At 43.7% G+C, this 17,852-nt stretch overlaps 1 protein-coding gene and 2 long non-coding RNA genes across 4 annotated transcripts; 1 reads left to right on the top strand and 2 right to left on the bottom strand.

The window, feature by feature from the left end:
- Window positions 1–1,589: 1,589 nt before the first annotated feature.
- LOC116216369 lies at window positions 1,590–3,999 on the top strand. The gene is made up of 2 exons (XR_004159032.1): window positions 1,590–1,759; window positions 3,663–3,999. It is a non-coding gene; the product is annotated as an uncharacterized LOC116216369 (long non-coding RNA).
- Window positions 4,000–5,090: 1,091 nt separating this feature from the next.
- LOC104910050 lies at window positions 5,091–6,411 on the bottom strand. The gene is made up of 2 exons (XR_792753.3): window positions 6,320–6,411; window positions 5,091–5,471 (listed from the first exon to the last, which is right to left on the bottom strand). It is a non-coding gene; the product is annotated as an uncharacterized LOC104910050 (long non-coding RNA).
- A 6,802-nt stretch (window positions 6,412–13,213) lies between these two features.
- On the bottom strand, window positions 13,214–16,033 carry LOC116216368 (gallinacin-10). 2 transcript variants are annotated; one of them, XM_031552659.1, is made up of 3 exons: window positions 15,902–16,030; window positions 15,509–15,641; window positions 13,214–13,595 (listed from the first exon to the last, which is right to left on the bottom strand). In XM_031552659.1, exons 1-3 carry the CDS (start codon window positions 15,957–15,959, stop codon window positions 13,580–13,582), a joined length of 207 nt encoding a protein of 68 aa, XP_031408519.1. In that variant the 5' UTR covers window positions 15,960–16,030; the 3' UTR covers window positions 13,214–13,579. The 2 variants fall into 2 exon arrangements, with proteins under 2 accessions (XP_031408519.1, XP_031408520.1); XM_031552660.1 differs by lacking the exon at window positions 13,214–13,595 and having other exon boundaries at window positions 15,505–15,641; window positions 15,902–16,033.
- Window positions 16,034–17,852: the final 1,819 nt, after the last annotated feature.

Below are 17,852 nucleotides of genomic sequence, written 5' to 3'. Positions count from 1 at the left end.
GGAGGATCACCACTGCCTTCTGTCTCTCTTCTCCGGCAGGTTCCCCAGCCCCAAACACACCTCTTTATGTGAAGTTTGGGGCTTCTGGCAGAGCACTCACTGGCCAATGAAAGAAGACTTTTGCCTCCCAGTTGGTTCTGCATTTTGCTGCCTTCCAATGAGGCTGCGCTTTGGGACAGCTTTGACCACAAATGCCCAGGTCTTGGTGCAATCCACCTCGGAGCATTCCGCTTCCTGTGAGAGACGTTAGGCCACAGGGCTATGTGAAATACCTGGAAACAGGCACAGGCTGCTGCTTAGGTCCTACTTCTGTCTTCAGTACGAAGTTTTAGTCTCGGGGCTGCAACACCATCTTGGCCATCATTGGCCTGCATAATGCTTTGGCCTTTACAGCCATCCTTCTTGTATCTTCTCCATGTCAAGGTTGGCCTTCTGGTCTGCACGCACACACTGCTGTCTCATGTTGAATCTTTCATCAATCGACGCTGCCAAACCCTTCTCCTCAGGGCTGCTCTCAAGTCATTCCCCACCCAGCCTGCATCTGTGCTTAGGATTGCCCCAACCCAGGCGCAGGACCTTGCACTTGGTGTTGTTGAACTTCCTGAGGATGACATGGGTCCTCCTCACTAGCCTGTCCTGTTCCCTCTGGATGGCATCCCTTTTGCTCTGGTTTGTCAACTGTACCACAAAGCAAAAGGTTGCCATTACCTGGTGCCTGTACGAGGTCTTTGAGACCTCTCATGAATATTTACTGCACTGGCAATGTAGGACATGGGGCAGAAGTGCCCAAGGACTGCAATGATAGCAGTCATTGCGTTTGTCTTTGGGGCCTTTCAGGGGTATTTATTGCACTGGTGCAATGTGTGCAAAGTGCCCCCATTGCATTATTATGCCTATAGTACGTGAAAGAAAGATGTTTTAAAAGATGCTGGGGCTGTTCCCACTGTAGAGAACTTAGCATCTCAGCAGCTCCAAGCATGAATTGGTCCATATGAGTAAAACTTCTTGAAACCTCCAGAGGCCAAATGTGTATGGAGAAACCTAAAACTTTTAAGATGGCCTGCAGTACCATATTTGCCCTTGAGGATAACCTTGCCTATGATGCGAGCTTCAAGTTTTATAAAAACGAATAAAGGGAAACATCAGTTGTCATATGCTGGGAGAAATGTGGATAGAGAGAGTATTTTTAGTGATAACTAGGGACTTAAACAAGTAGGAAATAGAAAATGCAATGTTGCTACCTTTGGATGAGGAGCAGAACTCGAACAGGTCTTTCCCCTCTGCAAGACTCACATGGATGATTTTCAGAAATCTCAGTACTGGGAATGTTTTCTTCATGACCAGCTCCATAATTGCTTGGGTGGGCTGAAGACAAAGGCAGCTCAGATGCCTTCCATCCTCCCTGAGTGGTGCTCTGGGGGTCTCTGCATGTGAGTGTGCTGTGCCATTGCAGAAAATTGATTGAAAATACTGGGCAGGAGATGTGATTTCCAGGCAGGGATTGGCCAAGCCGGGTCTGGGCACGTTTCCATGGGACAGGCCAAGGCCAGCATCGACAGCAGGACATTTCCCCAACTGGATTTCGTGCTGTTCCTGCTAATTGCGAACATGCCATGAGGACAAGTGTTGGGTAATCTTACCAAAGGTCTCTCCTCCCTTCCTGTCATTTGCAGAGAGGACACGGGAACAAGAGGATGGCAAAGAGAAGGTGAAGGAACCTCATGGTGAGAAGTGTGCTGAGGACTCCCCATCATCAGTGGTAAGTCACCTACCTTACAAACAAGAAAACATATACTGCTTGATATTCCATCATTATACTCAGTAATGGTGACTCTGGATGGTTATAATCATTTTATCTGCAAAATGTAATTGGAGTCTGCACAATGAGCTGATGGTGTGAGATGCTTTATAGCTTCTGGCTGCTGTTTGTCATAGATGTGCTGTGGAGAGAAGGGAATTTTTAGCTTTTTTTTTTGTAGAAATATTATTAGGGACTTAATATCACTTTATAAGCATCAAAAATTAATATTTCTTGAATAATTCAAGGTTTTGAGCATCTTTATCCTGGTTTATGTCATCATCTATATATACCTGACACAAAATAGGTAACAGTTAAATAGGATGGGCATTTTAATCTTTCATCATCATGCCACAAACATAGCATGCCAGATCATACAATCACATCCTCTACAGCTGCTCACAAGAAAAAGAAGGAAAAAAAAAGAAGAAACAAAAAAAAGATAAAAATTCTAAATGGAAGTACAGTTGATTTTGTGCTTGTGGAAGTTTTGCTTATTAGTTATAATAGAGACCTAGGAAAACAAATGCTTAAATTATATGAACTGGATACAATTTGAAGAATGCTAATTAATTTTTATTTTACTTTTATTTTTATTTTATTTTTTATAATTTTAAAAAATATAAATAAAATATCTGAAGTCCATCAGGTTCAAATGTAGGAGTCTTCAGTGCAGCTGATACTGGCTGTTTTTGCATGTGATAGAGAGAAGATCACTGTATCTGTATTCTTTTGAATTTTATAGATATAAAACACATTTCATATGATCAAGTAAGTGTGTTTTCATACGACCACATTTTCTTGATCATATGAAATGTGCTTCCCTTAAAAAGTGATATTTCAATAGAGTTTCTAGAAAATGTACTCTCTTGAATAACTTCAATTTGCAAACTGTAGGTTGAAAGTCATGCATGATGCTTGGGTCAATAGTCTATGCGGAATAAATGCAGGATTTTTTTTGGTGGCATTTTTTCCCCCTAGTGGCTGTTGTGTTTTGTGACACTGAACTGGGACATGAAGATCCTTTACCTTTTCTTGGCCGTTCTCCTTATTGTGCTCCAAAGTTCTGTAGGTAAGAACTCCATAAAGCCAAAGGAAACACCAAGGGAATTTTGTGAGTAGAAACACAGTAAAATAGAAATGGAAAGGGCGTCCATCTTGGCTACTGCTGTAGTAGTTTGGCACACAGGATGTGACCGCTGACCTTCTTGCACCGGAATCCGAGAGAATGTAATGGTGCAGAATACTGGAATACTGCTGTCACACTGCAACCCTTGCTTGTACTTCGTCTTCCTTGGGATCAAAAATGAAAAGTCACCATCTTTGCACAGGTTTCATGCGTGTACCTAACAACGAGGCACAATGTGAGCAGGCAGGAGGGATCTGCTCCAAGGACCACTGCTTCCACCTCCATACCAGAGCCTTTGGGCGCTGCCAGCAAGCAGTCCCGTGCTGCAGGACTGTGGTGAGCTACAGTTGTTCAAGGATCAGCTGTTCGATGGGGAATGGGTTTGTTATATACCTTAGCAAGTACACTCAGAGGGTTTCCTACGGATTTCAAAGGTTCACCTGTTTGTTTATTGCAACGCAAAATTATGAGGGAAAAAATCCAACAAAAAAAAACTTCCATGAAAATGTGTACTCTGCTTCCACTGTTTCTGACATGTAATTTTTTGCAACTCATCTTGGTTTTGGAAGTTCTTATTTAAACTATGCTCAATAGTAATAGGAGAGGTATTAAAAAACAAAACAGATCAAAACAGACTAAGCAGTAGGTTTATATAAAGAGATTATCTTCGTATCAGAGATCAGAGATCGTGGAGGACTTTTACAACTTTGGTGCTTCTGTGATTCTCTCTTGCAGTACAACTAATGTTTGCCAGGACCTCAGACCAGCTAAGCAGCTCTTCTGGTGATGTAAGAGATTCATCATCCTGCTACAAAACCTGGGATGTGGGGCTGAAAATATGGATTTAACATCTACACATGCATGCACCAAAGGCTGAATAGAAGAGGAAAGAAAAGTGGCACCCCTGCAAATTTCTGCAAATTGACCTGAAGAGACTCTGACAGTGGTCACTGAACCACCCGGTGAAGACTAGTGTTCCTTTTCTTTTCTGAAATAAAATAGTTTTTAGCAAAATCACACTGCATCCCCATGAGAAGATGCAGAGCAGATTCTTGCTTTGGCCTTCAGATCAGATGCTTGCATTTTTCTTTTCTGCTTAGAATTAACAGTAATAGAATTAACACTGAAAGACAGAATCTCCAGGAGAGGCTGAATGCACAACTGAGTTTTTCATATTTTGTAGACCACATATCTCTACACATTTTAATAAGTGTTCTCCAGAAGACTTGTGTCTGCTCCTGATCCCTGCCAAGGAATTTGTCTTGGTTTGTGTTTTTGCTGGAAGTCCTGGCTCCCATCTCACCCAGGGTTAGTGTGACATGATAAAAAATCCAAACCCACATACAGACAGGAATATGGACAGATCCTCTTATTACATCAATTAGCAATGGCCAACAACAACTTGTACAAACCCCTGTGAATGGGTTAGTAGAAGGCTGGCACAAAGGGATTGTGTGCATGGCCCATGGCACTCCAAAATCAGTTCATAGCAGCTCATGGGATGGGAAGTGTGAGTACTTTATCCATTGCTCATCTGAGATCCTTTTGTTCTTTGCATTAGCCCTCTGGTGTGCTAAGCACATGGGACATCATGCCATGCCATGCCATGCCATGCCATGCCATGCCATGCCATGCTAGCCAGTCCCATCCCATCCCATCCCATCCCATCCCATCCCATCCCGTCCCGTCCCGTCCCATCCCATCCCATCCCATCCCATCCCATCCCATCCCATCCCATCCCATCCCATATGAGTGTGTTTGGGGGCTTTCACTCATTTTTCTGCTGTTTTTTTGAAACATTAGCAAGTTTGTTGGCAACCCTTGGAATGAAACAGGGGACATTTCTTAACAGTGGAGACTCTAGGCTGATGGACATGCATCCAGACAGCACAGTGCTGTGACTAATAGTTTACTATTCAGCATTCAGGGAAGTAACACCCCCTGCTGATCTAGACAAAATACAGGCAGTGGGACCAGAATCACATAGATTCAGTGAGGTGGTTTCAAGACCTAAAGAACTTGTCCTTCTGCCATGCTGGGTTTCTCTGTGTTGACATTCCCAGAACTCCATGTTGGGTTGGCAGAGGACAGCCTAGTGCTCTGGACTGTTGGTGGTTTTTGGTGTATTAACATGTATACTGCCACACAGATTGCTGCAAGCCACGCAATTTAAGGGTGATTTAATAGGACTCAAAGACACATGCATGTAAATTAATTTAGTTAAATAAACTTCATTTACAAGTTGATTGTTGTATACAGTAATAACAACAAAACCACCCTGACATACACCAGCAAATGTCAGCAATGTGGTTTCACTTGGAATTGTTTTTATTAGAAATGGAGCTGCAAATCTCTATCTGAGGTACAAGAATTCCTCCTCAGATCTTCTCGTGCTCCCAGGACTCTTCACTCCATTGGGAAAGGCTCCTTGGGTTTGCATCAAAGTTCAAAGATCCTGTGATGTCATAAGGCAGGAGACGTCTCAGATTCCCAGGGCTCTTATCTGCGTGGTCAGTGAGGTCTCAGATTTAGGAGCTGGGTCTCCTGCAAAGAGAAATCAGGTGGTGACCTATTCAACCTTTCTCTATCCAGACAAGCAAATGATACGTTCCCATTTCAGGCTGGTGTAGACACTTGGTAACACATGAGGTTGAAGACTACTGGAGATCTTTGTGATCTGAACCTCTGATTTATATTCACTGAATCACAGAATGATTGAGATTGGATGTAATTCTGAGTCCCTTGGTCCCCCCAACCCCAGCAGAGCTGCCCAGAGCAGGGTGCCTAGTACCATGACCAAGGGCTGTTGCAGATCCCCAAGAGGAGCCACTATTGCTGTCTGCTCCCTGTGCCAGGGCTCTGGCAAGGCTTCACATTATTCTTTTTTTTTTTCTCCTTCAGCATAGTGTTTCACAGAAACCCGCTTCAATTAAATATGAATGCAAATAATTAAAAATAAATAAATAAAGCAAAACAAGAACAATTAATTTACGATGTCCAAAAAAGGGCAGGTATGCTACAGCTCGTGTCATTAGCTGCATAACTGGACCACAGCATACTACAGCATTGCTCCACATGATATATCTCCTATAGATAAAGAGGTTTTCTCATGGTACTGATGAAAACACACTTTACTTCCAGAGAGTGGAAGATCTCCTACAGCACCTTTGCTCTGATATTTGGCACTCTGCACCTAATAGAACAGCTCAGGTGGAGAACTGCATTCCAGTTATGAGTTCTGACTTGCTTCTAGTTATGTTATGCTGATACATAATGGCAGGGGGGTTGGTCTCGATGATCTCTAGAGGTCCCTTCCAACCCCTACAATTCTGTGATTCTGTGATTCTGTGATTCTGTGATACCCCTGGGTTTCTCAGGAGGAACTCCCTTACCATTTGCAGCACTTCAGCTTCCCATCACGGCAGGTTCCAATGTCAACTGAAGGAGCAGGGCATGCAATAAAAGAGCAGGAGCCATGGTTCTGCCGGCATGCTAAGGTGTCAGCAGCTTCTTGGCTGTAAGCTGCAAGATATCAAAGGGAAACTGACGTTCATTTACCACAGCAGAGCATAAGGAGAGATACAGCATAAGATTACAAGGCATGCTATGTGATATCCTGGCACCGTGCTTGGCATGCAGGTTTGTGATTGGGGTATCTTTAATATTAATCTCACACCACCCAGAAAAGGTGATGTTATCCAAATTAAAATGTCTTAACTGGACTTTTCAGGCTTTCAGCTCAAGTTTCAGCAGATGTAAATTATCATTCATCATCTTCTGATTTGAATAGCTTCCTGCGTGCTCACAGGGAAGCTGTGTACACTGTTACCAAATATAATGTAGTAAAGCTAACACGGCGTAAAAATCATGAAACCACAGCCAAACTCAGGGAATATAACACGTCCCACTAGAACTTTCTATATAGCTCTCTATATACTATGTAATAAGGTCAGTGGCTGTGGTCACTGGTGCTGTGTATGGTTTTAGGTAGCCACTGTGCTGGTTTAACCATGACTGATATGTTCAGAGCTGAAGCCAAATGCTCAGGTGATGTCAAACTGCAACTCCATCATCGCCAGGACAATTGCCTGGGCTTATCCCATGTGAAATGCTACCCTCAGGTTTGGGTTAGAGGGTTTACAGGTTAAACATTAATCATTCCAACTGAGATGTTCAGCCTGAAACTCAAATTGCATTCTTTGCACATTGTTTAAGTGAATCTCCTGCAAGTGCCTGCTGTTGGGTTAAGTGGTTCTACATCCCTTCACTGAGTAGACAGGCACTTGCTGAGCTAGGAAAGGAAGTACAAATGTAAGTCTACTGCAAATCAAAGCAGCAATGGAGAAAGCTTAAACTTCTCTGAAGCACTTAGAACAGCCTGGAATTAAACATATCAAACCTATTAAATGCACTGTCAAAACAGAGAGTTGAGGCAAAGCCGCACAGTCACAACTATGTTATTTGAAAAATACAGGTCTGCTGATCTAGAATACACACTCAGGAGGTCTAAGTGTAAATGTGAGAAGAGAAAGCTTTCGTATTGCAAGATGGTGTCTTAAGCATCATCCCACAGAGCTGCCTGAATACACAGGGAGAGAATCTTCTTTCCACCCTTCCAATCACATAACTGGATGCAAGATGTCAGGGCTAGAATGAGACCACAGGCAAGTCAAGGACTTTTTCAGGCTTTTGGCTCAAGTTTCAGCAGATGTAAATTATCATTCATCATCTTCTGATTTGAATAGCTTCCTGCGTGCTCACAGGGAAGCTGTGTACACTGTTACCAAATATAATGTAGTAAAGCTAACACGGCATAAAAATCATGAAACCACAGCCAAACTCAGGGAATATAACACGTCCCACTAGAACTTTCTATATAGCTCTCTATATACTATGTAAGGTCAGTGGCTGTGGTCACTGGTGCTGTATATGGTTTTAGGTAGCCACTGTGCTGGTTTAACCATGACTGATATGTTCAGAGCTGAAGCCAAATGCTCAGGTGATGTCAAACTGCAACTCCATCATCGCCAGGATACAGCGATGAATAGGCTGTGAATAAGGAAAAGGAGTTTAAGTATGACAAGAGTCCAAGTGCATAGAGGCTAGGACTTCTCTGCACATTTTCCCTTTTAGTCTCCATCTCACCTATTTTCCATCTTACCTGGGGCAGCCTGGAAGAGAAAGAAGAGAACAGCAACAAGGAAGAAAAGGATTCTCATGATTGTCCTCTGCTGTGAAATAGCCTTTGCAGCTGTGAAGATATCTAAAGGTGTCTGGAAGCAGCTGAGCACAGTCGTAGAGATACAGACTCGTATGAGGCAGAAGATGCCTGGTCCCTGCACTTATAAAGGCTGTGGGTCTGGACGGTGCAGACACTTCAGGGGAGGAGGAGTGGTAAAAGTTCACTGCCCTACGACTGTAGAGATTGGTGATGTATGAAGATGTTGCAACCCAACACATTTGAAGATGCCTGACCTGAACAAGGACCAAATGACACCCTGTGCTCAGCTGATGGGCTGCACCCAGAGAGGACACAGGATTGGAGCAGGAGGGAGGTGGGTTCCTGTGATTCACAATACTGTAAACCATGCGGGTTTGCTGATGACTTGTGGCTCTTGGACATGATGTTGTCACAGACTGTCCCCTTCCCAGCCATGGGGTACTGCTAACATACCAAGACTGCGTGAAACAGAGATGCAACAGATCCTCCTACTTGGATGAAGGAGTGGCTCAGGGCTTTAGTCCACTCTTGAGTTGGAATTGCGGGGCTGCATTTGTAGGAGTCAGAAGTGAAAGGGCTGTGGACATCCCCTCATCCCTGTCCATGATATCTGCAACTTGGTGCAATTTCTCCCAGGTGTTCTAGCATGGTTCAAAGCTCAATTGCTATCTGCATCCTTTATTTGAGACCTCAGCCATGACGTTTTACCACATCAGGAAGATGAAGTCATTAGACAGAAAGAACCAGAAGGAACACTTCTGTGCATTGTGCCACTCTGTTGTGGAAGACTGCATCCCAGTTCCCTTTTGGCAACCAACCCTTCAAAATGGTGAGATTGTGTACCTCAAGGCTCCTGCCTGCACTGAGTTCCTCTACCCCATTCTGATGGCTACAGACTTAATACTTGTGCTTATCATTGAGAAATGCCACTCTTGAGGCATGTGAAAACTGTACATGTTTTATTGGCATTTCTTTTTGCAAACACTGGAAGCCAAGAATCATTAATGAAATCAAGTCATGAGGGTGCTTAATTTTTTACTGCTTCTGTGCAAAAATAAATAGCAGGAAGTCAGCTACATTTGTGTGCAGAGAGCATGGTGTTCCACGTCTGGTAAAGCAGTTGAAACAAATTGGGTGGTGGACATGAAGCTGGTGCTACAGTTTGTGAAAAAGCACACCATGTTCTTTTCATGGCTATGTCAGGCCTAGGATTTCAGAAACATGCAAAAATATTCTTTACAGTGGAAAGCAAATGAGGAGGTTGAGTATGGGCAAGAGGAGGCAGGTGGCAAAGAAGACACATTGCTTTTTGTCCATGCTCAGCAAGCTGGGGAGCCATGTAATGCTGGGGGGACAGGTAGGACCATGTATAAGACTGTAGGATCATGCACTGCCATGACCTCATGAGCTCCAAGGGAAGGGCAGTGAGCCTCATATCTTCCTGTGATATGTGATAGGCATTACATCCAGCAGATGTATGTAGGGTATGCATGTATGTTTCTTTCCCTTTTCACCTCCTGGGCTGACAGTTTTGCATTGATCAGATATGTTTCTGAGTAGAAGTCCTTATAGAATAGCCTGAGTTGAAAGGGATCAATAAGGATTGTTCAACTCCTGGGGAACATGAAGAGAAAACTGAATTCCAGATCAGCAAAAAGCAAGACATCAAGGGTGAAGCTGCTTGCTATCAAGTTTGCAAGAATAGCAGGACTTAATGGAGAAGGAAGATGCACTTGTATCCTTCTTACATAACCTTTCCCTGCCTGTCCCAGGGATGTTTGTTTTGGGGAGTGAGGCTGCTGAGCAAACCCTGCTGATATCAGCACATGGTACTACGTGCTATTCAGTGCTCTTTGGACCCAAACACTGTCACAAGAGGGAAGGAAAGGAGAAATGGCTCCATCTTCCTCATTGCCCTCCGCAGTCTCCTTCCGCTGAGTGATAAACACAGTCTAGGCAATTACAGCACCCATGAAGGCGGCCTGGGATTGGGAAAAGGGAGCTTGGGCAACGTCCTTGCTTCTCCCTTCTCGCTGAGAACCAAGAGAAGATGCTGGCAAACAGGCCCCAGCACACAGAGAAACCAGTAGGGCGGTTACTGATGAGGAGCTGTCTACCTTGAGGTATGCATTTGACCTGAGAGCAAAGGAGCAGGAGGAGGAGTTTGCATGGGCCCTGTCCTTGTGAAGAATGGCAGATCCATCAGCCAGAAAGAATGAATTCATAGAATCATAGAATGGCCTGGGTTGAAAAGGACCACAGTGATCATCGAGTTTCAACCACCAGGGTCACCAACCACCAGAAAGAAAACCAGTGAGAGTCTCAGACATCTGAATACACAGCAATGGTAACAGTGGGCAGGAAGTGCAAGATGTTCGTTACCCTTGATAGAGCACTTGATAGAGGTTTCTCATGCATGAAACTAGGTTTCAGAGGGAGTTCGCCAGCCCTAGTGCCTGAAGTGATTGTGCAAGGTCGGCCGTAGGACAGCCTCCAATCTGGCTTCCTACCATAGCAGTGAGCTACGAGGGGGAGAAGTCACTGAGCAGCAAGTTATTGGAAAGTCCATATCACAATCACTATTTTGAAAACTAGTCCATCCTTCGGGTACTCTAGAAAGAGGTTTTCTGATGTCCCCTGCATTAGCTTTCAAAGGTATGCATCAGTTGTGAGGTCTCCTTTTTCCCTCTGGTTTGTATTATCTGATTTGAATCATCATCAAGATGCACTATCAACCAGATTTGATCCAGTTGCTTTCCTGCAGATCTCCAGGAGAAGGAAAAAGAATTTCTTACCAGGGACATTCTCAATAGACATGGGATGAGGGACACCTTGAGGGGAACACTCAGTAATCAGTGAATGAGAGATTCACGCCAGCAAAGGTGGCTTCTGGTCAAAACAAAAGCCCTTGATGGATGTGAGATGAAGCATCTAGAAACAAGAAGGGATCACCCTGCTTCACCTTTATGGGAAGGTAGAAAGATTTAAACAATCTGAGAAGAATCCCAATCAGAAACAGAAAGGAAATGCAGAAATCAGAGAAGTTCAAATTAACAGAGTCTGTGTGTTATTTTATTTCCTTCCTGTGGTCTTAGTTTCCTCATCAAACTCTTCCATTTTGCTAGTCTGAAGAGCACAACACATTCAGCTTTTACCAATTCAGTTCACTGGGTGCAGACCCAGAGGATGAAGAGAAGAAGGGGAATGACCAATCTTCAGATGACTGAAGATTGGCTTAAACACTACAGGTGTGCTTCACTGGAGAAGAGGGAAATCTGAATTTATCCAGACTTAATAACAAAGATTTCTTGTAGGGGAACTTGAGGGATGGGAAAGAGATAAGCTGTGCCTGCAGTAATAGAATGGGCCCAAGTGCTGGGAGTGAGATGTATGGCTGATGGTTAGATGCTTGCAGGGTCTTCACTGAAGCTTAGGAATGGGTCAGCCAGGCATTTCCTGAAAAAGTCATGGCTCAGGGGTTTGCACACACTAGAGACAGTTCTGCTATGCACCACAAATGCAACCATCTGACTTTGGAAGAAGAGAGGTTTTGTCAGCAGTCTTCCACTTCACCAGAAAACTGCTCCTGCACTTTTTAGTCATTGATGTAGATGTAGTTGAGTCTTTATAAACAAAGAGTGCTTCTGCAGGTCACCACACTTCAAGAAGTATAGCAAGAGGTACTCCAACAGCTTACGTCACCTCTAGCATGTCAAGAATGGAGTTAAATTAAACTATTAGTGGGTTTTAAGGCATTTAAGGACACTGTAATTTCTTTGTGACATTTTATCTGCAAGTAGAGATCCATCTATTCTGTGAAAAAAATTGGTCATCTGAAGATTGGTCATTCTCCTTCTCTTCATCCTCTGGGTCTGCACCCAGTGAACTGAATTGGTAAAAGCTGAATGTGTTGTGCTCTTCAGACTAGCAAAATGGGAGAGTTTGATGAGGAAACTAAGACCACAGGAAGGAAATAAAATACCACACAGACTCTGTTAATTTGAACTTTTCTGATTTCTGCATTTCCTTTCTGTTTCTGATTGGGATTCTTCTCAGATTGTTTAAATCTTTCTACCTTCCCATAAAAACTAATATAGATTGATGGTTGGAATTGGATGCTCATCCAGTTTCCAACCCCCTGCTATGTGCAGGTCACCAATCAGCAGACCAGGCTGCCCAGAGCCACATCCAGCCTGGCCTTGAATGCCTGCAGGGATGGGGCATCCACAGCCTCCTTGGGCAACCTGTTCCAGTGCCTCACCACCCTCTGGGGGAAAAACTTCCTCCTCACATCCAACCTAAACCTCCCCTGTCTCAGTTTCAAACCATTCCCCTTGTCCTATCACCATCCACCCTCACAAACAGCCGTTCCCCCTCCTCTTTATAGGCTCCCTTCAAGCACTGGAAGGCCACAATGAGGTCTCCCCAGAGCTTCTCTTCTCCAAGCTGAACAAGCCCAGTTCCCTCAGCCTTTCTTCATAGGAGAAATAGAACAGATAAAAGGATAGACATAAAGACAGACAGATAGATAGATATATTGACAGATAAAAATCTCCAGTTGTGGAGAAGGAACAGTTTCTTTGGCTGGATATAAATCCATATTCAGAGATATGGGAATCATGTAAATTACCTAAAAATAGGCTCCTCTGCCATGTGGAAATTCCTGATTTGTTTCTAATGCATCTGGTTGAAATCAGCCTCGTGTTGCCCTAACAACCTTTCAAGATGATAGATGTAAGAAATTGACTCCAAAACCAGACCTCTTGCTTCCATGACCAGTTGTGACAGGAGAAAAGAAGTTAATTGCGAGGCTGTAATTATAGGAGGATATGCTGTAAAACATCTTGGTTTTGCATGTTAGCACTATAGATTTCTTGGCTATATCTGTTTCTACCTCTTCTCCAAGACACAGAGAAGTCATTCCCATAATATCTACTAGGAATAGTTTGATTTTTTTTTCGTATTCCTCTCCTTAGAAGACATAACATTTAATATTCTTTTATGAATGTTACCTGAATGTTACCTGAATACAGGTTTGATGTTTAGCAACAATAAGAGATCATTATTCTTGGTTTAAGAAGACATTTATTTGGGTGTGTGAGTAAAATAATAACATATGTATTGCTTCATATGCTCCATGCTGCATGAACCTGAAGTGACTGAGCATCCAAACATCCCGTGAGGTAGGCTGGAATAGGTGGCCAAGATGCCAAAGTGGCTTGTGTATTAATTAAAAGCAAAAAAGGGAGTGACTTCAGCAAGGAAAACCTGGATCTCCAGAAGCAGTGTGCTAACAGGACGTGCCCTCTGGAAGCTTCTTTGAAGGCTCATTTGCTGAGGGTTTAGACAGAGGAGGAATCCATCAAAATCAGCTCCTCAGGCAGTGGAAATGTTGCTGGCACAAGGGCACTGACCCAGTGAAAGCCTTTCCTTACTGCGCCGGAATCCTGTAGGGACACAAGGAACCTCATTACTTTGCTGAAGTGGGATGAAGCTCAGCCTCTGAAAGACTCAGTTGCTGCTAATTACCATTAAGAATAAACATATATGTTGAGTTTGAGATGCAGTTTGTAAAAACCTTCATGTAGATGCCTACAAAGAAGGGGCCCTATGCTGGGTGGGTAGGTCTGCACACAACCAGTCTACATGAACTGAGCTCACTGGCAAACCAGATCTGTTACCTTTAGTAGTAAGTTATTGATTCAGCTCTCCTCAAAGTAAAGACCAGGGGTTTTGCTTCATGATTTAAACACACGAGTTCAGTGCCATCTGAAGAGCCCTGGAGTAGGTGTCTGCTTGGCCTCCAGCATTGTTTTCCCATAGGTCATATCAGCAAGACTTATCAATGTGGTTTAGATACTCTCAAATGCCACTAAACACCACAGTTTTGTTCATTGAATCAAATCCTTTGTGTCCAGTTTCTTTCCAAATAGATTGAATTCGCAGTTGGAAAAAGAAGATATCAGAATACCTTATTGGTTTAGCTTCTACTGTAGTGAATCAAGCCAGCTGAAAACAAACATCTCAGTAAGAAGAAATTTCATCCTGAACATTAGCATCCACTGATATCATGCATGGGACATTCTACTCAGGAGTATTTCTGCAGAAAATTATTCTTGAAAAAACCCCTCCAGAGGCCTTGTTCACTCCTCAGCCCCAGTTCTCCTAGGATCAGGCCTAACAGAAGTTCTTAGAGACGTTCAATGCTGAAAATCTGCCACCTGCTCTTTTCTCATCATCTCTATTTACCAACTATAGAACTCGAGTCCTAAAGCGAATGATATTTTAGGAAGACAGAGGGATTGAGTTATTCCTTTGCAAAATCATTTAATAGTAGATTGCTTCTGTATTGTTTATTTTCCTAAATTCCTAAGTGGATGCTTCCTTAATATCATTGATATCATGGCAGTGAACGTGTCATAATATTGGTGTGGCTTGAGTTTCTTGAAACCACAATCTCACAGCTTGAGATGTCTGAGAAGTATCTTTGATCCTAAGCTGAAGTGCACTCCTGAGATCTGTGTTTAAATCCTTAGGGAAAGAAAAAGTCTTGCTACTAGGGGAGCTGCAGGCATTATTAGAAGTTGGTCTCCAAGGTCAAAAGTGCAATACAAATGCAATTGCCTTCATTCAATCACAAATTCACACCTAAGAGATGCATGGTTGTGGGAGGAAGAAGTAGATATTTTCCTTATTGAAACCTAGGTCTTCTGGGAAAAGTATAGAGGAATGGATGACACATTTTCCCCAGGTAAAAATACTATCAGATATTTTTGTAATAAGTTTCTTTGATTTTTTTTCCCCATCTAAAATCAAATTCAGGAAGAAAATGCTGAATTCTGGGAAATGTTGGCACTCTTGAACTTCTGAACTTCTACTCTTGTACACAGCTTCCAGCAGAATTAATTACCTCTTTAAACATGACCACTTCTCCTGCATAAGTACCAACAGGACAAGAGGGAAAGGCCTCAAATTGCTCCAGGGGAAGGTCAGATTGGATATTAGGAAATACTTCTCCTCAGAAAGAGTGGTGATGTAGTGGCACAGGATGCCCACGGAAGTGGTGGGGTCACCATTCCTGAGGATGTTCAATAAGTGTTTAGATATTGCACAAAGGGGCATGGTTTAGTGGGGAAATACTGGTGGTAGGTGGGCGGTTGGACTGGATGGTCTTGGAGCTCCTTGCCAACCGTGGTGTTTCTATGATTTTATACAACATACTTATGCTCAACCTCCACACATATTCCTCACAAATAGCTGCTCTGCAAGATCCCTCCCCCCGATGTGTGCATCCTGCACGAAGGAGCAGCAGGCACATGGCAGAAAGAAAATGCTCTCCCTTCCGCCCTGCAGCACTTACTTGGCACAGCAGTTTAACAGCCCCCCATGGCACTGTCCAGAGATGGTGAAGGTGGGGGGGCATGCCCCAGCACGGCAGAAATTCCCCTGATTCCTGCATGCTACGGTGTCAGGGAAAAGTGGATCTGCTGAGCCTGTGGGGAGAGGAAGGCGTTAAAGTCTCAGTTTTTATTTTTAAAAGTAAAGGATAAATACGCAGTAAAGGATAAATATGCAATAAAGGATAAATAAGCAATAAATCGTATGCTGTTGGTTTTTTTCAAGAGTAGATTCTGCCTGAGAACAGATGATGCGTAGCACCAGCATCATAGATTGCCTATCAGCCTTTTTTCCTTCTAGGCACACACTTGTGCTTGCATCTCCTCTCAGTGGTTGGATTTATGTTGTATCTCACCTGGAGCAGCCTGGAAGAGGAAGAGGAGGACAGCAAAGAGCAGGTAGAGGATCTTCATGGCTCAATTGTGGACTGATCCTCAAAGACCGAAGGAGGAGGATGTTTGTTTGAGGAAGAGGCAAGGGAAGGCACCTGGCATTTATAGGGGTTGTGGGATTGTGAAAGTTTGACGGCTGAGTGCTCTGTCAATAAGTAACTGCACCCAACCTTTTGTCAAGCAATTCGTTATCCCCCATATCACACTTGCAGTGAAAGATCTGGTGAAAATGTTGCAATCTGCAACAGTGAATTTCCACTGACCGTGATGGCCAGTTGTATAATGGGGCCATTATACATATACAAATAAGCCAAACCCCAAACCTCTGGCTTTTGCAGATTTGTTTCCAATGTGGGCACAGGCATGGAACATGCAGAGGGCTTGGTGGTCAGCTGCTGGAGCCCAGTCCCAGCATTGGCCCTGGACCTATTGCTTGCTGACAATTCCTACAGCATTTGTCTCCCCATCCCTCTTACTGAGGGAAAGCAATGGGAAACATTTCAGTCTTGATGCATTTTTGCTTTGCCACTTTTTACACAAGTTCCAGACTAACCTCACCCAGTGCAGAGGGCTGACACAAAGGTCTCTCTCTCCTGTAATTCTCACTCATAACCCACCTTGAGCGCTTTGCATTTTTACCAGCCTTTTGATATCTCCTTTTATTTCCCCTCCTATTGCCCCAAAAGGTTTGGAGAATGGTATGAACCCATAAGAGATTTATGGATAATAAGGGAGGGATCATAGAATCACAGAATCACTAAGATTGGAGGTCCTTTCAGTGGCTAACAATAGTCCTGGCAAAGATGACTTTACTGTGTGTGACATGCAGGCTTGCCACTCACCCCTGAAATGTTGAGAATCACAGAATGCTCCAAGTTGGAAGAAACCCACGGGGATCACTGAACACAACCCCTGTCCTCACACAGCTCCCCCCAAACCCTGACCCTACATCTGAGAGTGGTATCCCGGTGCTCCCTGAGCTCCAGCAGCTCGGGGCTGTGCTCACTGCCCTGGGAGCTGCTCCATGCCCACCATCCTCTGGGGCAGAACCTTTCCCTCATCCCCACCTGACCCTCCCTTGACGCAGCTCAAAGCACAGATGTTTGCTCAGTTCCTGCTTCTGGCATTCCGGTTCAGTGGTTTGCTTCCTTGTTACTTCATTTATTAGATTTCAGTGAGAGTTGATGCTATTTTTGTTCTAAGAGTTCTTAGCAAGATGAAAACATGACTGATGCTTATGTTTAATCTACATGCTAACTAGCAAGTTTAGGCAGTAAGAAGGTAGCAGCCAGGTGAGTTACCTGCTAATGTAGTGAATAACAATAAGGTAAACACTGTTTTTAATCTTTCATCCATCAAATCTAATCACCAGTGATTGCTCTGCACTTCAGAATGTTCTTTTTCATCCCACTGCCTTGGAAATTATCCACTGGTGAGGCCCCTCTGCTACCACAAGCAGCATTTATAGAATCATAGAACAGTAGAATCACCAAGGTTGGAAAAGACCTACAAGATCATCCAGTCCAACCATCCACCCATCACCAATAGTTCTCACTAAACCACGTCCCTCAACACAAAATCCAAACGTTCCTTGCACACCTCCAGGGTCGGTGACTCCACCACCTTCCTGGGCAGCCCATTCCACTGCCTGACCACTCTTTTGGAAAAGCAGTATTACCTGGTGTCCAAGCTGAATCTTCCCTGGTGCAACTTGAGGCCATTCCCTCTCACTATCTATCCAATCACTATTTAAACAAGCTCTGCTCACTTTTAGGGCTGTGCTGATCCCCACATGCAAAATTAACCTATATCGACTATCAAACAGATAATACATCAGTGGTGCAAATTTCCATAGCATTCACAGATCTTGACACAAAGACTTAATTCTCAGAGGGGGAGAGCAGCACTCCAGTA

This window comes from Meleagris gallopavo, chromosome 2, assembly GCF_000146605.3.
Source record: "Meleagris gallopavo isolate NT-WF06-2002-E0010 breed Aviagen turkey brand Nicholas breeding stock chromosome 2, Turkey_5.1, whole genome shotgun sequence".
NCBI classification, from domain to species: domain Eukaryota; kingdom Metazoa; phylum Chordata; class Aves; order Galliformes; family Phasianidae; genus Meleagris; species Meleagris gallopavo.
This window is presented reverse-complemented; position numbering and strand designations above follow the sequence as displayed.